The 25,039-nt window shown below is 50.3% G+C and overlaps 1 protein-coding gene across 5 annotated transcripts in view; it reads left to right on the top strand.

The window, feature by feature from the left end:
• Nucleotides 1-25,039, top strand: part of TMCO4 (transmembrane and coiled-coil domains 4) — a 77,765-nt gene that overhangs the window by 13,402 nt on the left and 39,324 nt on the right. For all 5 annotated transcript variants that reach the window (XR_004325378.1, XM_032495333.1, XM_032495332.1 and 2 more), the window contains exons 5-10: nucleotides 5,552-5,726; nucleotides 6,436-6,463; nucleotides 14,840-14,972; nucleotides 21,481-21,578; nucleotides 21,826-21,969; nucleotides 22,930-23,049. Coding sequence is in view for 4 of the 5 variants with exons in the window: in XM_032495333.1 (XP_032351224.1) it covers nucleotides 5,552-5,726; nucleotides 6,436-6,463; nucleotides 14,840-14,972; nucleotides 21,481-21,578; nucleotides 21,826-21,969; nucleotides 22,930-23,049 (698 nt within the window). In the remaining variant the exon portion in view is untranslated. The remainder of the gene's footprint in view (nucleotides 1-5,551; nucleotides 5,727-6,435; nucleotides 6,464-14,839; nucleotides 14,973-21,480; nucleotides 21,579-21,825; nucleotides 21,970-22,929; nucleotides 23,050-25,039) is intronic.

Below are 25,039 nucleotides of genomic sequence, written 5' to 3'. Positions count from 1 at the left end.
GCCCTGTGGAGAAAACAAAGAAAAGCAAGGCCTGGCTCCCATCCTCCTGGTACTTACAGTCTAGGGGGACGCCCACATGACTGATTTTAACAGCGGACTAAATGTCATGATGGTGTCAGGTTCGATGACAGTATTAACACCTGCCACTGCAGAGCTCCAGCTCTATGTTTAAATCGTATATTTGGATTCAGATTGTAGAGTTGCTAAGAGCTTGGGCTTGGCCTTCAAGGACTTCAGAAATTCTTTGGGGAGAGAATTTGGAGGCCAGAGGAGGCCAGTTAGGTGGGGTTGTTTGGATAAACCAGGACAGTGACTGAGAGCTGGAGGGACACAGGTGAGACAGACTTTTCTCAGGGAGAATGCAGTTGACGTGGGACAGGTTGGGTGCTGTGGGCGGGGCAGAAGGAGGAGCTAACTTTGGCCTCAAAGGTCCAGGTGGGGAGAGGGGCCTTAGAGGATGGAGATATTGCTACTGAGATGAGGAGCAACTGGTTGGGGGGCCAGAGACATCAAGAAGGTTTTGCATATGCTCCATTTTCGAGGACCCCTCCACCCACCATGGTCTCCTGTGAGTAAACTTCCTTGGATCTTTGCTGGATTTTGTTTGTTTTGTTTGTTTTTTATCTTTGTCTGTCCCACTGGACTGAACATTTGAGTGTATTCATTTCCTTGGAGGTCACCTCCAGAAAGCTTTTCCAGACCCTCCTCACCTCCTAGGCAGGGGGCGTCTCCACCTGTCTGTTCTGTGACCTGTCACTGTGACCACCATGCTGCCCTGTAATTCTTCCCACACCTGCCACCCCTCCAGTCTGAGCTCCTGGAGGACAGGAGCTGCCTTGTTCATCTCTGAGTTCCCAGTGCCTTGCACACAGCTTGGTGTAGCAAAGACACTCAGTAAAATTTTGGAAAAGAAGGGGTGGATAAATGCCGGCTTTATTAGCACAAGAGACATTCCACAGGCTTTGGACTTGGATCTGGATTCAAATCCTACCTTTGCCACTTTCCAGTTACATGTGACCGTGGACAGGTTGTTTAACTTCCCTTAACATCTTAATCTGTAGAATGGGGCCAATAATACCCACCCTGCAGGGCGATTATAAGAATTAAGTGAGATAATGTAGGTAAACCTCATAGCATAGTGTTTGACACATAGTAGGCTCAGTAAACAGTGATGGTTGCTTGCTAACTCTGTGACTCATTTTATTTGTCCCAGTTTCCTCATCTGTAAAATGGAGACAATCCTGGAACTTACCCTCAGGGCACTTTGGGCTTCAAGTAACAGGACACTGTACTAAAAGAGATTTAAACAAGAAGAGATTTGTTTTTCTCACTTAATAAGAAATTGAAAGGAAAGAGTTCCAGGATTGATACAGTGCCTCAGAAAGCCTTTGGGCTGGCTTTTCTGCAGTTCTCTTGGCCTTCCCCTCCTGATCACACAATGGCTGCTGCAGCTCCTTACATCACACCTTCACAGAACAAGGCTCAAGGCAGGAAAGAGAAGGACAGGGATTCTCATGAAGTCTCTCATTGGGGAGGAACTCTTTTCCAGAAAACCTCGAAAAGGCTTTCCCTTTTATGTCATCTGCAAGGGAGGCAGGGAAAAAAATAAAGGCACTTGCCTTTTTCTGTCTTCGTCATGGGAGGGGGCTTCTGCTGGGCAGGAAAGAGAAGCTGAGGAATCACTGCTGTGGAGAAACAGCCATCCATCAGAGAGGGTGGTCCTGAGGAAGGAATGTGTTGATGGCTCCTGCAGAGCCTGGCACAGAACTACTGCCAAACGGACTTTGGCTATTCACATTATTGGTAATGAAACCACATACTCTGTCTGGAGCTTAGAATATATCTCGTTGGCTATTTTGCTCCCAAGCAAGGCAAAGCCCCATCTCCTGCAAGGGTCCAAGTCTCTCCCTGCTCTGCCCCATGCCTGTACCATACCTGGGAGGCCTCTGTCTTTCCAGAAGCTTCCCAGATCCAATAAATACCTACCTAATAAGCCAGTAAATAGGGAGGGAAGAGCTTTGTGTACTTTGTTCACATAAACAAGTATGTATGAACCTGGACCGTGTGCCAGGCCTGTGCTGGGCACCACCAAGAGGACACATAGAAATATTATTGTCCTGTGTCCCTCCAAAACCCAAGTAGTGTCCGAAGCACACGTGGCTGTTACTTAGCTGGGCATTTTCTTCCTAAAAGTTACAATCAGTATGCCACCTCTTTCCACGTAGTTAATCTCAGACCTCTTGGGCCCAAAACACTTTTTAAAACTAACCTTAATCTTTTTACATCCCAGATGTGCCGCTGGTTTCGGCAATCTTTAGGAAACACTCTGTGGCAGTTTGTGTCCACATGGGGCATAAAAGCAAGCCTTTAAAATAGTTATTTCTTATCCATGCTGTAAACACCACAGATGCTGTCACTTATAATTAACCCTATTTATTAAACATGAAGATATTAATGATGTAGAGCAGGGGTCTGCAGACTTTTTCTGCAAAGACCCAGACATTTTAGACTTGTGGGCCCTGTGGTCTCTGTCGTGGTCACCAAACTTTGCTATTATTGCCGAAAAGCAGCCGGAGGACAGTATGTAAAGGAATGGGTGTGCTGTGTTCCAATGAAACTGAATTTCAAAAAAGAAAGAAAGAAAGAAAAAGAAAAAGGCTGCACCCCCTGGTGTAGTTTGCTGGCCCGTGTGAGTTGGAGGAGCTTTGGACTAGAAGTTAGGACTCCTGGATTCCAGGTGAGGCATTGCCCCTTCCCAGCGAGGAGACCCTTGATAAGGTATTTAACTGCCGCAGCCAAGGGGCTCCATCTCAAGGCAGGGTGGGGGTGACACCCCTGGTATGCATCTGCTTAGCTGGTGTCCAGCACTTGGCGGGTGCCCGGGAATGCCTTCACCGGAGAGGGGCAGTCTCTGCAGTGGTTAAGCACGGCCTCCTGAGTCAAGAGAGATGTGGCCGTGAACCCTGGAGCTGTCACTTAACCTCTCTGGGTCTGAGTGCCCTTATCTCTAGAATGGTGGTAAAAATCGGACCTCCCTTCCCTTGTCAGGCCCTGGTGGGGAGTAAGCGAGTCTGTGTGTGTGAAGCAGTAAGCACAGGGGCCGACAGGTTGTTGCACTGTGATCACCGTTTATTGTCACTATTGCTACTGATTTTTGTATATTTCAACCAGATCACTAATCACATTAGAAGCAATTCCCAAGGCCCTGCCAGTCTAAAATGTGATTCCTTCTTTGATAGATGGCTATACTGGCACTTTACATACATATTTATCAATTCATTTGTTCATTTAAATGAACACCTGCATAGGGCTTTTGTATGTGCCAGGTTTTGTTCTAAGCACGTGGCAAATGTTAACTTAGTTAATCCTTTCAACAACCCTCTGAAGTAGGTTTCATCATGATCACCACTGTTTTCAAATAAAGAAACTGAGGCCCAGGGAGGCTAAGTAACTTGTCCGAGATCACACAGCTGGTAGCAGAGCTGGGATCTGAACCAGAGTTCACGCCCTTTACCCCTGCACTCTTATGAGATGCTTCTCTACATCCGAGGCTTTCTTCCCGGTCACAGGGCCAGGCCATGCTGCTGCCCTCCGCCCTGAGCCCCTTCTGCCTAGACGTTTACCCCTAAGTGGTGCTCAATTCACTGAGTCATCCCTGCCCCTATACACACCCACATGTCATCCCTGGTTAATCCCAGTAATTGCAGCGGGGCAAATTATAATTGTAGCAGCCGTAGCTAACATTTATGGAGGGTTATTGAGCGCCAAGCACTATTACCATGTCATTTAATCTTTCCAGCCAATCTGCAAAGCAGGCCCTATTACTATCCTCACTTTACAACAGGGGAAAACGAAGCTAAGTGGGGTGGAATAAGGACACAAAGCCAGTCACCCAGGGAGCCGGGACTCCTCCAGGGTGTCAGACCTCAGAGCCCGACAATGAATCCTCTTCTCCGCTGCTCCATTGGTCGCCTTATAAATAAAGTAGTGACGCCCGCTCACATTCGTTGAGTATCTTCTCCATGACAAGCCCTGCTCGGGGTGGGTATCATCTCATTTAATCCTCAAACCGTTTTCTGAAGTTGGTCTCGTAGATCCATTTGCAGATAAGGAAATGGAGGCACAGAGAGATCAGAGTCCTTTCACCGCCTCACTTCGGTGTCCTTTGGGAATGAAGGACTCTCCCCCAGCGGCTGGGAGGGCTGCCAGCACCGCCCAGGCCATCGCAGCCTGAAGAAAGCCAGGTCGCGCAAGGTTCTGCCCCCTTCCTGGGACAGCCTTTGTCCGATGACTGTCTCCTGTGGAGGCATAAAGCCTCAGCCCTCTCGCCCCGCTGGGGGCAGCTTTCAAGGGTCACTCCATCTTCAGAGGATGCACAGAGGCTGTGTCAAAGCTCGACTGTCCCCCGCCCCCACCCCCGCCCAGTCTGGCATCCTCCCTGTCCTTTCACAGGCCTTGACCCCAAAGGAATCCCCAGTAATCATTTCAGAGCTGCTTCCTGGGGCCCTGGACCAAAACAGTGGTGAGGTCAACATTTGAGCCTGAGTCCTTCACCACTCCTGTCAGCGGCCTGGGCTGCAGCGATCTCTCCGCTGGGGCTTTGGCAGCCGCAACTCTAAGGAATGACGAGTGGGCCTCCTGGGATCCATGGGGACTGATGCAAGTGGGGAGCCTCCTGAGGTCGCTTCTGCCACCAGGGAGTTCTGCTGGCTTCTGGGAAGCCCTTTCTCTGCACCGGTCTAATACCTCCCCTCTGACTCCCCTGCTCTGTATCCCCAGCCCACCCACCCCCCAGCTCACCCCTCACTGCCACCAGTTGTGGCTTTGAATCAGAGCTGGAGTCCCCAAGATACCATGTGCTCCCTGCAGCTCCTGGGATCCCTTCTCCCCTGGAGCATCCCATCCATCCCCCGCCCAGGCACTCCCGGGGGACTCAACTCAAATGCCTGCTGTGGACAGAGACCCCACGGTGGTGGTGAGCACAATGGGAGGACGGACTTCCTCTGCATTTTATTGTTTCCAGAAAGCATGTCCTTGGCCATTTCCAGCAGCAGCGAATCTCCACCTGAGGGAAGACTTTCCTGTTCGCTGCCCCTCCCTACAGGCAGATTTGGGGGCTCCCTCTCTGGACTCACCGGGGCTTGATTCTTGCCCCGTACCACGTGATGCTGGGATCAGTCGGTCCCATCCGAGTCTCCACCCTGCTGTGAGCTTCTCATCTGAGGCCACCTACTTGTCTGTGGTTCCGCAGCCCCCAGTGCAACCCCCGGCTCAGGCCGGGCCCAGGGCATGTGGTCAGTAACTGGTCATTGCCCTCGTTCCTGTGGTTTATCAGCCCCTGTGGTCAAAGTTTTGACAGAGGAAAAAGCTAAAATCCACACACCTGAAGTCAGGGTTTGGTTCTCTCTGTATTCCATGGGCCAAAGTCACCATGGTTTTTGTACAGGCCAGCCCTTCACATCCCTGAACTCATCTCATCTCAACTTCCCAGCGGCCTCGTGAGACGCGCGGTCCAGGAAGCCTTGGGGTCTCAGCTGTATCTGTCTTTCAGACCCTTCTGCACGGAGTTCGTGGCTGGCCTGGTGAAGTGGCTGGATTTGTCAGAAGCCGTCTTGCCAACCATGACTGCTTTTGCCAGTGGCCTGGGAGGCGAAGGAGCAGACATGTTTGCTCAGATTTTATTGAAGGACCCCATCTTGAAGGATGACCCCCTGATGATCACTCAGGTACACCCACCACCCAGGTGGCGGCTGCCGGGGAAAGTAGAACAAATTCCTTTCAAAGTCAGTCTGAAAACTGCTTCCAGTGGGGTGGGGGAAGTGAAAAAGTAAATATTTCATCATAATATCATATGGTGATGATGCTCTTAGCTAATGCTGAATTCTCATTATTGAATACTTACCATTGATATATTACTTAAACGGTGCCTATGATATGCTGACACCTTTACAGATATGAACTCATTTAATTCTCAGAGCAACTTTACTAGGTGGGTAGGATGATCATCCCCATTTTACAGATAGGGAAACAGGCACAGAGCTGTTCAGTGACTTGTTCAAGGTCACACAGCTGGTCTGAGCCTTGGCAGTCTGCCTCCAGCGCCCGTGCTCCTGACTGCCCAGCTGTGGTGCCTCCTCTTGGAAGTGCACACCTGCTCTGTGTGCACTTGAAGCAGGCAGCTTGTGACACAGCAGTTGGTGGGTCAAGGGAACAGATTTTAAAACAGTCCTTCCCCTCCTTCATCTGACTCCCTGAAATTCTCACACACTAACTCGGGGATCGGCTTGCTTGTTCCTCTGGCGCGCTGCTAGAATGCAGGGCAGGGGTGTTTTGTCTGCCCTGTTCTCCCGCTTAGTAAGAGTCAATAAATATTTGTCAAATGAGCGGGCTGGTTACATATGCAGCGTATGCTAATTCCTGTTTCTTTTCCCTTAGGACCTTCTGAGCTTCTCACTCAAGGATGGTGAGTTGATTTCTAAGTTCTGTAAATTGTGGGCACGGATCTGCATGTCAGCCGGTGAAGCCAGTAGTCAGTGTTGCCCCTGCGGCCCCATCCCCCGTGGCATTTTTGATGCAAGAGAGAAAAGGGAACCCAGTGCAGGCGGGGAGCTGGGAGTACTCCGTTCACACCAAGCGCCACGGGCTGCCTCTTCGTGGTTTTCATTGATTCCTCATGAGGCTCTGTTGTCTCACCTTCTAAGTAGCTCTTGAACCTGGCTCATCCCCTCTGATGTTTATTTGGATGGCTCGCAGGGAGACGGAGCACGGAACTGAAAATGAAATCCCAGCACCCTCTGCACCGTGTAGTAAGGGACGTGTCACCAACTCCCCACCAGGACCCTGGCTTGTGGGGGAATGGAGGGTAGGAAGAGGAGGAGGAACAGAATTTCAAGAGCAGGATCAGCATGTGCGGGAGCATCGCCAGGAAAGAGTGCTCAGGGGGCGGTCCCTGGGGCGGGAGCCCAGCAGGTTCTGCAAGAACCCAGGCGGTTCCCGTGTATTTATAGTCTGAGAATTGCAGCTTCAGGGCTCAAACCCCAATGTACATTGTTGGCCCTACTCTCTCCAAACAAAATATTTTAAGCCCGGATCTCAGAGCTGAATGGGAGCCCGAGGGTGATCTGGCCCAGCCCTGCTTTCAGGCAGGCACGGCCTTAAATAATACTTCTGTTTAGCTGATGTGGCCAGGGGGCTGAGTTCCCTCTGAGGATGTGGTGGAGCTGGTCTGAGGATGCTCATTTGTATCACTTTGTTTTTCAAGCAGAAGTAAGGGAAGAATAACAATGTCTGGTCCTCCTGGACACTCTTGGAGTGAGGGGTGGAGTTTGCACGGGGGTCCGAGACCCAGGGTGCCGGAGCCAGGGCAGCCCATCAGCACGAGATACCCACATATTGTAATCATGTAACCGCAAAGCTCCAGGTCTCAAGCTCTTGCTGTGTGCCCAGCCTGGTGCTACGGGCTGGCCTGGCCTGGAGCCCTCTCGGCCCCCTGAGGGATGCTGAAGGCCGTCGTTCCCATTTTGCAGACCTGAGACTCACCTGCCCAAGGTCATCTTGGGTGAGCCTCTCATATTTCCAGGTGGAGAGATTGAGGCCCAGAGAGCTGAGGGGGCTTTCCCAGAGGCACACAGTGGCAGAGACAGCCCGCGAGTCAAAACCAGGTCTCCAGCCTCCTGGGCCAGCTCTCTGTCCCGCTGCCTTACCTCTGGGGAGGAGAAGCCACCCCAGCGCTCCTGTGTCTCCCTGACTTTCCTCACCCAGAGAGTCGTGTTCATCCTAGCCCGCTTCCTGCCCCCACCTGCCAATCACAAGCCCTCCCGAGCCCCCAAGACATCTTAACTTACCCCTCTTTGCTGTGGGTGGCCTTGGCCTGGCTCTCAAAGAATAACTGCCCTGACCTGTCTAATATCGCCCGGTACTTCATGCTCTCCCTGGGACATTGTCATAGGCGGCCTCTAAACCAATACTGCCGTTTAAATTTCTCTTGAGAACCACCACCACTTACTAAGCACCTGTTAATGCTGGTTACTGGACCCGGCCCTTGTCAAACATTGTTGCGTCCCATCCTCACAGCCATCCTTTCGCGTAGGCACTCACACTTTACAGGTGAGTAGACTGAGGCTCAGGGAGGTGAAGTGCTGGCCTAAGCGGATACGTGGCAGAGCCGGACATCCTGCAACATTTCTGTTAACGAAAACCTTAGTGGATATTACTCACGAGGGTTGGGGAACACAGAGGTATCCCCACAGGAATACTAACACCTCGTTTCTAAAGAATACCAGTCTCTGATAGCATCTGAGAGGTGCCTTTGGTTTATCTGAAAGCCCCACCAGACACCAGCGTCTACAAACAGGAGTGGCTTCAGTGGCACGCTGGGACCCACATGGGAGCAGGTGCTAGGACTGAGAAGTCCCCCAGAGATCAGAGGTAGCTGGACCCTCAAGCCACCTAGCCCGCCCTCTCATCACGCACAGGTGACCCTTGGAGATATTGCAGGTTCAGTCCCGGACCCCTGCGGTAAAGCAGATATTGCAATAAATCCAATAAATCGAGTCACATGAATTGTTTGGTTTCCCAGTGCCTGTAAAAGGTATATTTACACTATACTGTAGTCTATTAAAGTGTACAATAACACTATGTTTAAAAAAAAGTACACATCTTAATTAAAAAGCAGTGCTGTTGGAAAAACAGCATGGATAGACTTGCTGAATGCAAGGTTGCCATAGATCTTCAATTTACTAAAAAACAAAAAGAAAACAAAACACAATGTCTACAAAGCACAGTAAAGTGAAGCGCAGTGAAAATGAGGTCTGTCTGTAGCTGAGACAATGAGGCCCCGAGTGGGAGTGGCCTGCCACCAGTTGTCGTGTCCACCTCTGTCCTTGTTCATGAAGAACCAGGGACCAAGAACTGGGAGCATCTGGGGACTAGCCTACCTAGTGTTAAAATTCAGGCTCTACCTTGGCAAGTTGCTGAATGTCTCCGTGCCTCAGCTTTCTCAGGTATCAAATGGGAACAACAGTACCCCTTACGTTATAGGGAAGTGGTAAGGATTAAATGAAATAACCCAGGTACAGTGCTCAGAACAGAGCTAGCACGCTGGAAGCGGACTATGAGTGCCACTGGGAACAGGGTTGGTGGTGAAACGGGGAAGCCCTGGGAACCAGGAAACCTGGACTCTCATCCCGTCTCTGAGACTCTCGTGTGTGTGACCTTGATCAGGTCACATAACTTCTCTGAACTACGACTTCGAATACAAATGAGAGGCAAGCGCTAGAGGCTACTTCAGAGCAAAACAAAACAGCACTGTCTTTGGTCCTGAGAACAGAGTCAGGGATCTTGTAAGGAGAAGGTCAGTGTCATAGTCGGGCCAGTTGTTCAAGTCCTTTCCCACAGCTTCCATGAAGGCAGGGCCCTTTGTCTGGCTTGTTCACTGTCACATCCCAGTGTCTGCAGCCTGATGGAGACATGGTGGGCATTTACTGTTGGGTGGGTGGGTGGGTGGATGGATGAATGGATGCAGGGAGGGTTGGATGAATGGATCAGTGGATGGAAGGATGAATGGGTGGAAGGATGGAGGGGAGGATGGATGGCCTTTCTTTAGAGCATGAGCTTAGATACTAGCAGGGTTGTTTGAACTGGAGAGTTAAACCATCTTCTACAGAGACTGATGGGGTGGGACACGCAGTAGAAAAGGAGACTGGCTGTCTGTGCTGTGGGATTCCTCTCTGATGCGAGACAGGTGATTAGTCATGGAATCGGCCCAGGAAATCAATACGAAAAGCTGCATTTCTCAGAACTTCCTGGAAGGTTGACTTTTACTGACAGTATTGGGATCTTAGTCACAAAACAGTGCCATGTTGGCAGCTGGGTGGAATTTTTTGTGCCCGCCAATCATTTTCTTCTCCTCATCCAGTAACAACCCATGAAGCTTCTTGCCCATACAACTGGAAAAATAAGCCTTTTATATGCTGAAGGTTAAACTGAATCTGAGCTCACTCTGAACTGGATTTCTCAACTGCAGCACTATTGACATTTGGGACTGGATAATTCTTGGTTGTGGGGCCACTCTGTGCATTGTAGGAGGTTTAGCCGCATCCCTGGCCTCTACTCACTAGATGCCTGTGGCACTTCCTGAGTTATGACACTAGAATTGTCTTCATACGTTACCAGATGTCCTTAGGGGGACAAAAACGTCCCTGGTTGAGAACCATTGATCTCGGACCCCAAATCTGGCCATCTCAGGTGGGGCTGGTTTATTTGTAGTTGGTAGTCTGTAAGTTACCTAGCTGCTCTTTTAAGTCCTGTACCTAGATGATGAATTATTCATCATGTATAATCCTCAGGTCAGCTGCTAGAGAGGTTACTGTTATCCCCACTGATAGGAAGTTAGGCTCAGGAGGTACAGTAAGTAACCTGAGGTTTACATTTAAGTGTAAGTTTCAAAATTCCATTTAAGGCAGCGAGTCTCATGGTGAATGAACTCTGCATCAGGGCGGAAGAGACTTACACTGAATCATGGCTTTTGCCCTCTGAACTCTGAATCCAGAGATAGCATCAACCCCAGGCCTTGAGACCCGAGGAGGGACACGCCGCAGGAGACACAGCAATCTTTACTGCAAACTTGAGTCTACTTTCTGACCTAGTCTTTATTACTGAACTGCAAACCCTACCTCCCCGATGAATCAGAAAGGTTTGAGATGTTGGTCTTTGGTCGTGGTGCAATGCAAACACTGTCTCTTGGTTGCAAGGTTCTCCGTCAGGATCCTCAAGATTTGTAAAGCTTGCAATTAGTATTGAAAGTGGCTGGTTCCTTCATTCAGCAAATGAGAACTGAGCACCCGCTGCGTGTACTAGGCCCTCTGCTAGGCGCTGGGAGTAGTTCCAATCAGGGCCAATACTCCCTGAGTGCCTACTGTGTGCAGGCCCTGAGCAAAGTGCTTTGTAATTTGTTTAAACCCCTCAACAACCCCGCAGCATCCAGGAGATAGATGCTAATACTGTCTCCCAGTTTACAAAAGAGGCACAGAGGGTGAAATAACCCGTCCAAGGTCACACAGCTGGAGAGTGAGGGGCAGGATTCGAACCCAGGCAGTGTGTTTCCAGAGTCCACCCTTAAGTGCTGTTCTGCTTCCCTCTTGGAGATAAGTTGATAAACCTCTCATCCTTACAGCTGACTAAGGGGGTTTAATGAGGCCAAAACGAGGAGGAGCCGGAGGAACGCATCCTGCAGCGTCCGAGAAGGTGGCACTGGAGGGGGACCTCAGAAGGGCCCCCTCAGCTCCCATGACCACTGGCCTTAACTTGTTGCCCCCTTAATGCCCTTAACTGCTCCCCCCCAAATAAACCATGGAGAAAAAAGGCAGGAGTCACCCCTGAAACAATCTTTTTTTTAACATTTTTTATGCATTTATAATCATTTTACAATGTTGTGTGAAACAATCTTAAGTTCAACTTCTGCCCTGAGACGGGGTGCATCCTAAAAGTCCCGTCCCTCCAGCCGTGCTCTGCCTCACAAGGTAAAGACCCTGGGCAGACCTGGAAGATTCAGCCTTGTGCCCAGCAGGGGGCCGAGGGGTGCACGAGATTGGAGTAAGGTATGGCTTCTTCATATGAAAAAAAAAAAATTCACTGAGGGTGAAAATGGGAATAAATATTCTAAATGTTACATAAAATGTACTAATTAGAAAAGTTGGTCAGTTGCCGGATGGCAGTGCTGTGGGCTGGGTAAGTAGTTGTCTGAATATGGCCTGAAAGTGTCCTTGGACCCTCGGGAGAGGCGGGACGAAGGGTCCCCCTCTAGACACAGCAGCAGGCACCTCGCCCCAGCAGCCCTGGCTTCTTAGCATCTAAGGACTGAGGAAATGTGACATTTAAATAAAAAGAGTACGGTTTGCCCGCTTTATTGAACACTCACTGCATCCTGGCTGCTGGCCAGGCTCATCACATGTAGCTCCTCACTGCATCTCAGCAAAAAGCTAGATTCAAAAGATACTCTTGCCCTCATTTCACAGATAAGGAAACAGGCTCAGAAAGCTCAAGAAACTTGCCCGAAGCCATTCAGCTTGCAGGTATTCAGATGAAAACGCGAACCCCAGCCTGGATGGCAACAAAGGCTGAAGTTTCTGCCTCTGAGTTCCTTTCCTTTGGTCTTGAGGGCAGTCTGCAAAGGGGAGGGGCTGGCCGTGACCTCTTCCCCAAGTTCTGGGGTTGAGCTGCTCTCCGAGGAGGTGCAAGGTCAACCCCAAGCTGGCCATCCCGGCTTGGTTCCCGTACTCAGAGCCATGCTGAGAACGGGGGATGATTCAATGCCTCCCAAAGGAGGTTGTACTGCCCCCTGGAGGGGTGCATTTGGAAATGTGGGGAGGGTGCTGGTGGTTTTCACAATGTCCAGGGTGCGACTGGCATTTAGTACCAAGCTCCAGGGGTGCTGTTCATCCTTCAGTGCACAGGACAGTGTTGGATGGTGACGTGCAAAGTGTAGCAGCTTCTCTATTAAGATGCTGGTGGGAGAAGGAAACTGGGTTCTGCCTCTGGGTCTATCATGAACACACTGGGTGACTCTGGTGACCCGTCCCTTGCTCTTCCTAGGCCAGAGGGACCAGTCGGGCTCCAAGGGTGTCTGGGGTAAGAGCTGGGGCTGCCCAGCAGTTGTGGGAGGCCGGCGTAATCCTGCCTCCCTGGGGCAGAGCCAGGGTCCCTGAGTCCGCCTCCCTCAACAAGATTTTCCAAAGAACAGGCTGCCTGGGTGATGGGTCTCTTTTACGTGCATCTGTGGCCAGTGACCCAGGGCTGTGCCTGGAATTGTGTGTGCAGCCCACATATCCCATGCACACAGAAGAGCGGGTTCACAGCTCACCACGTGGGATTGACCTGAAACCCTCAAACCTCCTCGAATAGATTTGCCTTTAAAAGACAGCCACAGGGTGGGTGAGTATAGCTCAGTGGTAAAGTGTGTTCTTAGCATGCACAAGGTCCTAGGTTCGATCCCCAGTACCTCCATTTAAAATAATAAAATTCAAATTTAAATTTAAAGAAAAGACAGCCACAGTGAAATGAACAGAAACTTCGGCATGCTGGATTTTAATCCAAACCCCACCACTCTCTCAGCTGTGCAATCTAGAAAGTTTCTTAGCATCTCTACACCCGTTCTTTTCTCTTGTGCAAAATGAGACATTGTAATACCAGCTTCATCATAATACCAGCTTCCCTGGACCGTTGGGAGGATTAGCAATCGTGAATGCCAGCTTCTCGAGTGACACCCTGCTCTTGGCAGGAGCACCATGGATGCTGCAGAGGCAGTAGGAGGAGGAACTATCTTGATCACAGCACTGCCTCCAGGCACGAGTGCACCCAGAGCTCCTCAAATCATGAGGCTGACTTGTATTGCGACAAGGAGTGAGTTGGCTGCATGGCAAGTTGTCCTCGGTAGCCCAAGACTCCTGCCCCTCCCCCACTATCCGCCACCTGTGTTAAATGGAACCTCAGCTCCAAGTCCAGCAGCCTGGCTGTCAAGGTCCTTGAAATGAGCCTTACACGAGGCTGATGTTCCAGAGTCCCATGCCCGAGACTATCTTGGGAGGTTAATCATCTGGGCACCTGGCAGTCTGTATTCCAGAAACTGAATCACCGCAGCCTTGACCAATGGAGTATGAATTAGTGGCTGATTAATTGTCACCAATTAATCACCCTGACCAATGCTTGCTTAATTTCCCCAGCTCGATTATGACCTGGGTATAACAGTCTGTGATTCCACGAGGGAGCAGGGAGCTCCTTTGTTCATGGAGCTTTAACTGATCAATAACCAGCAGACATGGCATGTGGTTACCCGCCCCCCCGGCACATGGACAGCACCTCACCTAGAGAGGCAGCTGAAGGCAAGTGGGCTCTGGGGACCCCCGTTCATGGAAGGAACTGGCTTATTTTGCAGATGTTGAAGTAGTGGTAGTCACTACCACTTTAGTATAAAATTATTGCATAGCATGGTAGACGCCCAGCAGAGGAGTCCAATTCTGCAACACTTACTAAGGGCCCGCCGTGGGCCCGGAGTCCTCTCCTCGAAACTTTGAGAGGTGACTCTTAACTATGCCCACTTCCACCTGAGCGAGATGAGCTTTGCCCAAGGTTAGACGCACAAATAGAATCCGTGCCCAGGTCTGTCAGGTCATTAGTTGAACATTTACCCAAATATAACATTATTTGCGCAGGGCAGTCTTCTAAGGACTGGAGATAGAGCGGTGAAGAAGGCTACCCTCAGAGAGTTTGTACCTCAGGGGGGGAGAGACAACCAAACAAAAGTAAACAAATATGGTATCAGAGCAGGCGAGATCTGTGAAGAATAAGATGCGGGGCAAAGGGACAGAGTAATGGGGGCGGGGGGTCAGGAAGGCCTCTCTGGGCAGGAGGCATCTGAGCAGAGACTTGAATGAGGAGGAGGAGCCCCACCAGAAGAGCTGGAATGAGCCTTCCGGGTGGTGGGAACAGCTGGTGCAAAGTCTCCCTAGTAGGAACATTCTAGAAGGTGAGGTCATGGAGTCGGCCAGGGACCTTCTAGTTCACAGTAGAGTTGGATTCCAGTCTAGTTGTGACATTACCTCCTTAACAGCTTCGGGATGTGAAAAATTGATCTTTGCTAATTCAGCTGGTGAAAAACGCCGCCTTGCTTCCGATTCATATTTTTAATAGTTGCGCCGTGTTCCGCCCAATTGTTCAGCCGACTGGTTCTTGCGGGGCTGTGCATTTAGGACGTTTCTAGGGTTTGGGTTTCATCAGTTGCTCTGCTGTTAACATCTCTGTGCTCAGAAGCTGAACTGATTCCCGGCTGTTTCTGTCTTTCGAGGACGCTATGATGCGCGGGCACGAGTCCTCGTTTGCCACGTGACCTCCCTCCTCCGAGTGCCCTTGGAGGAGCTGGATCTCCTGGAAGAGACATTCCTTGAGAGCCTGAAGGAAAGCAAAGAGGAGGAATCTGAGTAAGGGAGCCCTGTGACCCCGGCCCTGCCTGTCTGGAATCGAGGACTTCCACTTGAGTGCGCTTTTCAGATGTCTCCTCCCTCCCCGCATTAAGAGATGCTGCATGGAGGTGGAAGGAGCACTGGACAGAGAGTTCTAGTGTACCCCTGACTTGCTATGTGTCCTTAGCAAGTCACTTCCCCTCTCTGGGCTCCATCCTCATTTGTAGGGAAAGGGGACTGAATGGGTGACTGCTAAGGGCCGTGAGTCTGTAACTTTGACAATCTGTGACCCCAACACCCCACTCCATTTCAGCTCTGAGACAACTTGTCCATGGGCTGGAGTGGCCTGGGTTCAAATCCCACCTCTGACGCCCATTCACTTTTTGACCTTGGGCAGGTGGTGCCCCCTCTTCTCTAAGCCACAATATTCTCATCTGTAAAATGGGAATGAGAATAGCACCCTGCTAGGGTCGTGGTGGAAAACAAGTAGTTATGCTATCAAGTGCTCGGTATGTGTGAGTCCTTCCCTCCCCCCGCGGGCCCCCGTAGCGGCTTTGCTATCTGTGTGTGGCCAGGTGTGTGTAGAGGGACCTGTGTATATGGTCAGATGTGTGTAGAGGGCAATTACCCTGGTAACTTGGCCAGAGCTCAGCTCTTTGCAGGACGCCTTACACAGGACCTAATCCCCCAGTGATAGATCAATCCCAGTTGCAGCCTAATTGCGGGCTCCTTGCACCAGTCACATGTCCCAGTCGTGGCTTTTGTCCGGCCATGGTGGCTTTCTCGGAGCAGCCAGGCTGTGCCAGTTCAGCCCAGCTGGAAACTGAGCTCTGAAGCTCAATTCAAGTTCAGAACGGGAGCCGCCCTCCCACCAGGGTTTGTAGGACAAAGGGAGGGGGTTGTTTCCTTGAAAAAGAAGGAAACTTGGTCTGTTGAAATAACCTGAAAATAGACTTGTTTTGACTCCCAGAGCTGTGTCAATAAAGAAACACCTGGATCCAGGCCAATCACTGTAATCACAAGGGCTATCCAGAACCTTTGGGTTTATTGGACATTTGTACTATTTCAAGTATGCCTTGAAACAAAGGAGACACTTAGGTATTGCTTGGAAATCTATTGTCAGAAAGAAACATATTACCCAGAAGATTTGTTCTGATAATACCAGTAATGCCAGATCAGGGAATTCGTAAAACAGCCCAGCTCTGCCACTTACTGGCTGTGTGATCTTGGGCAAGTTATTGAACGTCCCTGGGCCTCAGTTTCCTCACCTGCAAATGGGTATGATAGCACCTTCTTCACTATCAGTATTTGCTATAGGACTCTTATCACTGCTGTTACTACTGCGTGTGGGCCCTTTCCTTGGAAAAATACTCCACATGAGTCATTTTTTTGACTCAATTTTAGGGACTTTGGAGACCTTTCGGGTTCTATCTGTGGTCTCTGGAAGGATCTGAGACCCAGAGAAACACAGTAACTGGTCAGCCAAGCAGCCTGGTTCTGGTTTGATTCTGCTGCTAAGTCCCTGTGTGGTCCTGGGTGCATTGCTTTCTGTCTCTGGGCACCTGCACCAGTTTGTTTGTTTGTTTTTTCACCCGTACAGGTAGAGGATCGAATTATATGTACGTTTCTTTTCACTCTAAGGTTTTGTGTTTCTGCAAGATGAGCTGATCACTTGGCACCCCAGGGTGATCCTTTGCAGCCAGGGTTCAGGGGGAGCTGCCCCACCTTTCTGTTCTGGGGTCCCCATCTGAGCCTTGAGGCGATCCAGGCTTCCCCTGCTTGTCTGGTGACTTCACTTCTCTGTGCCTCGGATTCTTCATCCCTAACAGAGAGGTAGTGGTACTGATCTCTCAGCATAGGGCTGTCAAGAGGATTAAATTAAGTAACACATACCTGAAGCTTGAAGAGCGCCTGGCACACAGTAAACGTTAGCTAATGCCGTGCTGGAGGTTGACACTGAGCCCACCGTAATAACATGGTCGACATCTAACCTTTATTAGAGTATTTTCTAGATCTGCATCTAGGCACAAGATGTCTTCCCATTTGGTGCTCATTTCAATCCCCTGAGGCTTTTGCAGAGGAAGAAACAGGACGTCAGTGGGGTGACATAAGTGGCCCAAGGTCACCCAGCTGGTCAGTGGCACCATCTGATTGAACCTTCTCATCCAGTCTGCAAGTCACTTACCAGGTCCCTTAAAGTGCAGTTGACAAGCCCGGCTTCCGTCCTGAATTCTGAAGGAAGCAGTAAAGATAATCCTTTTATGGGGCTTTCTGAGCTTTTATGAGGGCTGTATCTCTAGACTCCCCAGTGGTAAGTGTTCCCTCTCTATTGACTGGAGTAGGTGATTTTAACAAAAGAAGAGGATGGTGGCGAGGACAGGAAGGGTAAGGGACACCCTGTCATGGGAGATAAGGTGGCGGTGAGTGCAATTTCTCTGTGGGACCACGAGATGGGCAATGTGGTATCTTTGCTCTCGACAAGGTATCTGTGACGTCAGCCAGTGGTTCGGCCCAGCGCTGCATTTTGGCTTCAGCCTGTCTTCGGAAGGTTGACGTGGAACGCCAGCTCCAGGTCACTTCTGGGATCCCAGGTCACAAGTGTGGCCAGCGGCTCTGTGATGACACAGATTGCCGTGGTGCCTCACCAGCAGGCAAAGTCAGTAACAGGAGGAGGGCTTCGTTTGGGTTTAGTGTCGAGCTCTGAATTCTCGCTTCCAAATATAGGAAGCATTGTGGATGTGGTGACTCAGAGCCAGCGTCTCCGCTTGTGCTTTAGATGTTGAAATTCAACCAGACAACTGAAGTTTATTGCAGGGGTGAAATGTCGTGATAATTAATGATTAATGAGAAAGCTATTCATTTTATGTATTATTAAGAGCGTTCAAGTACTTAAATAAACAAGGAAATCGGTTGACAGTTCAGGTGTGTGTTGAGAGAGTGCCTTAGCTTTCAGCAAGTGTTTATAAACATTTAAATAATAATACAGAGCAGAATACTGCAGATTGGGGTCTATCACCCATCTAGTCTTTGTAAAATTAATCTGATATACTAACATTCATACATTTAAATAAAACAGCTTCAAGAACTACATTTACTTTTCAGTTACTTTATTCCTTTAGGCTGTGAGTTTCCCCCTCCATAAACTCAGCTAAAAGTGAAGACAGTCTATCACTGATGTGCAGGTGCGCTGCAGGAACAATCTAGAAGCAGACGGGGCTGAGTGTCAAGGTCACCAACTCAGGAATTTGACTATGTTCTTAATAACAGATCGTGACATTTTTATAACAGCCTAGACTTGTTCCGTTATCCCAGAAGTTTCATTCTTGATGGTGATTGGCCTGTACTCTGGCTGAATATTTTATTTAACCAAAACGTCTTATTCCGTGACCTCTGGTTTTCATAGAAACGGACAGTGAGTGGGAGAACAGATCCCTGCGGCAAGATGCTCACGTCCAGTCCTTGCTGGAATGAGTAGATTCCATTCAAGAAACAGTTTCTGAGCCCCCTCCAGGTGCCAGTCCCGGGACAAGCTGCTGAGGGTGGAGAGCAGGAAACGTTTGATCCATGCTCTGAAGGTTGAGCCCTGCAATTCTCAGACTTGAGATGTAGATCCCTGGAGAGCTTGTTACAGGTGGTTTGCTCATCCTCATGCCCAGAGCTTCTGGCCAGGAAGTGGTGCTGTTAACAGCTACCTCCTGGATATTCTGACGCAGCCGATCGAAAGCTCACTCTCTGAAAAATCAATAGTCTAGAATTCCAGGCTAATACTGTCCAGAAGTTTAGAAGGGCCCAGAGTCAGGGCATTTAGGCAACCTTGGGGCTCAGGCAGGCTTCCTGGGGGAGGTGACTCTTGAAAGATAAGTACTGTTTAGCCAGACAAAGGAAGGTAAGAAGGTAAGAAGGTCCTTGGCACCCAAGGGCCAGCAAGAACACAGGTACTGAGGTGTAGTCAGGTCACAGGGGGCCTGAGGGTCATGCCATCCTCAAGGCAGTGGGAGGGCTTGGAGGGAGGGAGCGAGGGGTCAGACAGTCATGGTTATACTCTCCTGCTGGACATTGGTCACGTGGTACTGTCATCATCCTCCCATTTCCAGTCCCCACAGGAGAAAGTTGAGGCTCAGAAAAATCAGGTGAGCCAGTGAGGTCATGGCAGAGCTGGGCTCAGACACCTCGCCCCAGATTTGCAAACGATTTCCTGGGCAGTGTTTGCTGAACGAGATGCTGCCGGTTCACAGAGTCAGCTGCTCATGCCCCTGAGCATTCCTCTTGCCGCCCCCAGTAGCTGGAATTTTTCCCCAGGCCTTGAACTCGGCTGAAAACAGCTAACTTCCAGCTTTCCTATTTGCCCTGAATGGTGCTAGCTGTTAAGGGCCAAAGTATATCTCCAGCCTGTGTCTAAGAGGAAATTATCATAATCGTGGAAGGAGTGATAATAAGAACAAACATATTGAATGATTGCAACATGCCAGTCACTGTATGCGGACTGTCTCATTTCGCCCTCCTAATACCTCTGGGAATTCAGTGCTATTTTTCATTCCTTCTTCATGGATGAGGAAAGTCAGGCGGGACAAATAATTTGTGCATAGTCACAAGGTTAGTAAGAGTCTCTGTCCATCAGGATAGGCGAGGTTTTGCTGCAGTAACAAATGATGTCCACGTCTCAATGGCTTACAGCAACAAAAGTGCATTTCTTGCAGATTGGCTGTGGCTTTAGTCCACAGTCTTGGTTCTGGGTCCCAGGTTGACAGAGTGACCACTATCTGGAGTGTTGCTGGTCTCAGGGCAGAGCAAAAGGAGACCTATCAGGCTCCTGCACTGACTCTTAAAGATTTTGCCAGAAGTGACACATATCCCTTCCACCTGTATTTCATTGGCTAATGCGGGTCATGGAACCATTCAGTTCAACAGGGCAGAGATGTATAATCTTTCCATAGGGAGGCCCAGCCCTGGAGGGCTAACTGAACATCTGGTGAGCAGTGATACACCACCACAGCAGAGGTGGGATTCAAGCCTGGCTTACAGGGTTTGAATCCTGGCATCAGAACCATGCCCTCCACCACCATCCTGCCTTCTACTTCCCTAGATGGACATGGTTCGGCCTCATCTCACACGTCTGGTGGCGTGAATTTCAATCATGGCAGACCAGCCCCTGCTATCATGAATTGGTTTCTGCTTCTCCATAGTGAAGCGACTGAGAGGTGCTGTGCTGTGCGCCCAGGAGGTGCTTAGGGGAAAGTTGGTTGATGTGAGCTGGCAGACCACCAAAAAGCATAGCAGGTTTGCAAATACCCAACTCAGATCCCACTGCTTTTCGACCACGGGAGGATGAACTGTCTCTTGCTGTCACATCTGGTTCAGGAGGAGAGAGATGGGACACATAGCACCCAGAAGGGCCAGCCCACTCTCCATAGAAGTTTGTTGATTGAATGGATAGAGAAGGAATGAATTTAATCTTTACAAACCAACAGCCTTGTGAGGGAGATGTGATTATCCCCACTGTACAGAAGGGGAAAGTGAGTTTCAGGGAGATGGAGTGTCATGGTAACAGCCACTATTGTGGTCCTCACATGCAGTGCCAACTCTCATGCTCTTTGCTGAGCCCCACAGCTGCTCAAGAGGCGGGTACTGTCATCTCTGACCTTATGTGTGATGTGCGGACAATAATGAAACTGCTTCTAGGAGTAGATAAACCATGCGAAGTGCAAAGCACAGTGGCAGGCATGTTGGAAGTCCTCAATAAATATTAACTATTCCATAGTCCCCTGCCATCGTTCTGCACATTGAGTTGTGGTCCAAACTCCAGCTTCGGTTCGGAGTTCACGCTGGTAACGTGCGCACCATCCCACCCTCAGTCTCTCGTCCTGCTCCTTATTGCCTCCGAAGTACCGAGGGTTGAATGTCAGATAGGAAACTTGGGCTCAGTGATGCTCTTGGGCCATTTTCAGGACTCACCTGACCCCAGTTCACTCTAAATGCTTCCCTTGTACTACATTTTATCACTTTTAAATTTCAAGTCTGAACAATTCTGGCTATTGCCCCAAGACTGTCACCTCCAGTACAGACATTTCTCTAATCCGTCTTTGGAAGGATTATTCTGCAGGAAATTGATGTCCAAACATCCCAGAGGGAGGTGGGCTCAGATGGAGGAGTGGGGGAAGGGGAAGGGAGGAGGGAGGTGATGGAGTCTCTGTCTGGTACTTGTTCTGGGTCCATCTGTTTAAAGATAATTTCTTGCTTCTTTTGCTATTATTATTATTTTTTTGTCTTTTCATTATTCAAATTGCAACCCTGTTAGGATGGATCCGTTGGGTAAGTAGGACATCCCACCTACTGGGATTCCCCAGCTGGGTTTTAGAATGTTTTCAGCTTTTTGAAACCGTCGATGGGCCCAGGGTAACCTTGGTACCTTGCTCTGTACATCAGAGTACCCAGCACTGGTTCTAGTTTGGGGGCTGGAGAGGTGGGGGGGGCGTGTCAGGGGATCCCAGGCCCAGCCAGCCCTAGAGACCAACCTCTTCTCCCCCAGAACGGCCGAGGCATCCCGGAAGAAGAAAGAGAACCGGAGAAAGTGGAAGCGTTATCTCCTGATAGGTCTGGCAACGGTTGGAGGCGGTACAGTGATCGGTAAGGCCACCTTGAGATGGTGGCACGTGGCCAGGGCATCGTGCAGGGTGAGGGGTGACGCCAGGCTGGGAGCAAGAGTGGGGAGAGCAGGGGGTGAGCCGGGAGGGGCCTCCAGCACGCCCAGAGTGTGTTCTCTAGTATTGTCAGGAGCCCCCATGAGAGGCAGTGGGCAGCTGATGGAGGAAGAACCCAGCGGGCGTCCTCACTCCCCTCCCACCCTTACCCACCAGGGCCACTTTCCTTGCAGGTGTGACTGGGGGTCTAGCTGCCCCTCTTGTTGCTGCCGGAGCCGCGACAATCATTGGCAGTGCTGGGGCGGCAGCTCTGGGCTCAGTGGCTGGCATAGCTGTCATGACCTCGCTGTTCGGTGCCGCTGGAGCCGGCCTGACAGGTAAGGTTCCAAAGGAACAGAGGCGGCAGGCAAGGGCGGGGAGGGTATAGCTCAGTGGTAGAGCGCGGGCTTAGCATGCACAAGGTCCTGGGTTCAATCCTTAGTACCTCCATTTAAATAAATAAATAAATAAATAACCTAATTCCCCTTCCAAAATAAATACATTTTTAAAAAAAATAGAGGTTAAAAAAAAAAGGAGTGGCAGGCGATGAGGGGTTTTGGGCCTGGCCCGGGTGGCCCAGCTCCTTAACAGACACACCCAGATTCTCACCAGTAATGGCTCCCCAGGAGACGGAGAAGGAGGATGTGGCTTTTCTCCTTGCCAGAACTTGTAGCAGGCTCCACAGAGAACTGGGCTGGGAGCTTGGCATGGGTCTGGGGGAGGGCTGACTTTGAGAAACTGCTCCTTGTGTAGACTTCCTGAGACGGGACCTGCTTGTCAGCGTCCAGGAAGCTTCCAGGCCGCCTAGGAGACACCTGGGCTTTCTTGTGTAGGAGGACGTGTGGCTGCCCCTCATTTACCAGCATCACCTGGGGAAGTTTTTCCAAGTCATGTGGGTCCACAGCCCCCGAACCACACCCAGAGATTCCTGGTCCACTTCCCAAGGGACATGTGGATCTTGGTCAGTTCAAACCACTTTTACTGAGAAGAGTGTGTTACCCCTGAAGTTCGTGGGCAGGAAAAAAGATAGAGAGCCAGCTAAGTCAGGCAGAGCAGTGGCTGTGAGCCCGGGCTCTGAGTCTGCTCCACTCCAGAGGTATCCAGCCTTCAGGAGCCTCTTACCTTCATCTGTAATCGGGACAGTAAAGGCACTGACCTTTACGGAGTTTAAAAACGAGATGTTTATCGAGGGCATAGGGTTGGTGCTCACTGTCTGAGTGCGAGTACACAGCCACTCTGCCAAACATTCCCCAGGGTCCCCAGTCACCCCATTCTCACTTTTATGTCTGGATCTTTAGGGTACAAGATGAAGAAGCGTGTCGGGGCCATTGAAGAGTTCACATTTCTGCCCCTATCCGAAGGCAGGCAGCTGCACATCACCATCGCCATCACCGGGTGGCTGGCGTCCGGCAAATACCGTGAGGACCAGAGTCAGGGAAGGATGCAGACGGGGATGGGGCTTGGCTGAGCTGGGTCAGGTTCTTGCCTGTGTATGTCTTTAGAGGGGTAGGTAGGAGAGTCCCATTTTTCAGAGGAGGAAACTGAGGCTCAGAGAGGTGAGATGACTTCATTGAACATCTATCTTCCCATCCATCTATTCATTATCCATTTAGCTACCATCCATCCATCCATCCAACTATCCATCCACCCATCATCCATCTATCATCCCTCCATCCATTGTCTATCCATTCATCCAACTACCCATCCATCCAACTACCCATCCATCCATCATCTGTCCATCCATCCATCCATCCAACCATCCATCCATCCACTCACCCACCCATCCATTCATCAGTCCATCCTTTCAGCAGTGTTTATAGAGTGCTGTGCACACCATGTGCCAGACACTGAGCCAGGCCCTAGGAACTCAATGGTGAGCAGTACAGTCATAGTGTCTGCTTCTATGGAATGCGTGGTCCAAGGTAGAAGACAGGCCATTGAGCACGTAATCACAGGGAAGGTCTATGGAAGGCTCAAAAGGGGAGAAACAGAGTGTTTCTGGGGAATGAGGGAGAGGTTACTAGAGGAAGTGACGTTTAGGCTAAGGACTGGCTGGAAATTAACCAAATAAAGAAGGCGCAAGATGTGTATACCAAGCAAAGGGGCTGCATGTAGAAAAGCCTGGTGGTGCAAAAGATCCAAAAGAAGCACAGGATGGCGTGAGGAGGGAGCTGGAAGGCGGGAGTATGGGCAGGGCCAGATCGGGCAGGAGCATGTGAGCTGTGGCAAGGAGTTTGAATTTATCCTCAAAGCAAGTAGCAGATAGAAAGACTTTCAACACGTAAGTCAGAGATCAGTACATCTTGGCTGTGTGACCTCAAGCAAGTTGTTTAACTTCTCTGTGCCTCAGCTGCTTCATTTATAAAGAGAAAGAAATGATTCCTGCCTTTCGGGGTACTTACACAGGTTAAGTTCAACAAGGTGACATGTGGAAGGCACCCGGTTTTTAGTGGCATCCCACAAACATGAGTCCCCTTTGCTGCTGTAATTTTGGGAGGATTCTAACCAGGTTGGCCTTGAGGAACAAGACCATGGTCTGCTTACTGCTGGCTCACTTTTGCAAGTGCCTAGTGTGAGGCTCACAAACAGGTCATCACTCAGAGAGAGAGCAGGGTGGGCCAGGGAGTCTGGAGTGTCCCAAACAGACCCACGTGCAAGAGCCTCCTGGGTCCCCAAGTCCCTGGGATCCAAGGGTGGAAGTCACAACTCTTCTAAACGACACAGAAGAAAGCAAGTGAGAAAATGCTCAGGCCGGGCTTAGAGGCATTACTGGGCGCCAGAGTCTTCCTGGTGTGTGATCGCCAGGCCCCGTCCCTGGTCTCTGACGTTGACCGAGCACCTAGCGCGTGCCTACTGGAGTCAGGCGTTCCACCCACGTGACCCTCACATCCACCCTCTGAGGTGGGGGCTGTTCTCATCCTGATCTGGCTGAAGAGGAAACCAGGAGGGGTCACGCGGCAGACAACTGGCAGATGCAGGATTCGAACCCAGGTCTCCTGACCAATGCTCACGGGTTCCTCTTCATTTATTTCATGATACCATCCACGCTACAGAAAAGAGGGAGCGAGAGCAAGCATCTAGGTGAAGGAATTTACAACTCAGACCAGTATGGAAAGCAAATCCCTTATGGTCGTTTTACCCCCATTGCTGGATGGGCCCCAGGTCAAAGTCAAGTTTATCTTGCGGGGAGGAAATTCAGTATTCTCCTGCAGCCCAGGGCAATATGCTCCCCAGGCAGAGGGGGTGGTTACGAGAACTCTAACCAAGCTAGATGAAGGTCAGGAGGGAAATGTGTCACCTCGTCGTGTCTCCTTGACAGCTGGGAAAGAAGTCTTGTATCATCACAGGCTTGCTTCTGCGTCTGACCGGAATAGTTGGACATTCTTCAGTCCACCCCGTTTTGAAATA

This window comes from Camelus ferus, chromosome 13 (genome assembly GCF_009834535.1).
Source record: "Camelus ferus isolate YT-003-E chromosome 13, BCGSAC_Cfer_1.0, whole genome shotgun sequence".
In the NCBI taxonomy this organism is placed as follows: Eukaryota; Metazoa; Chordata; class Mammalia; order Artiodactyla; family Camelidae; genus Camelus; species Camelus ferus.
The sequence above is the reverse complement of the archived record's forward strand: the minus strand, read 5'-3'. Positions and strand labels throughout refer to the sequence as shown.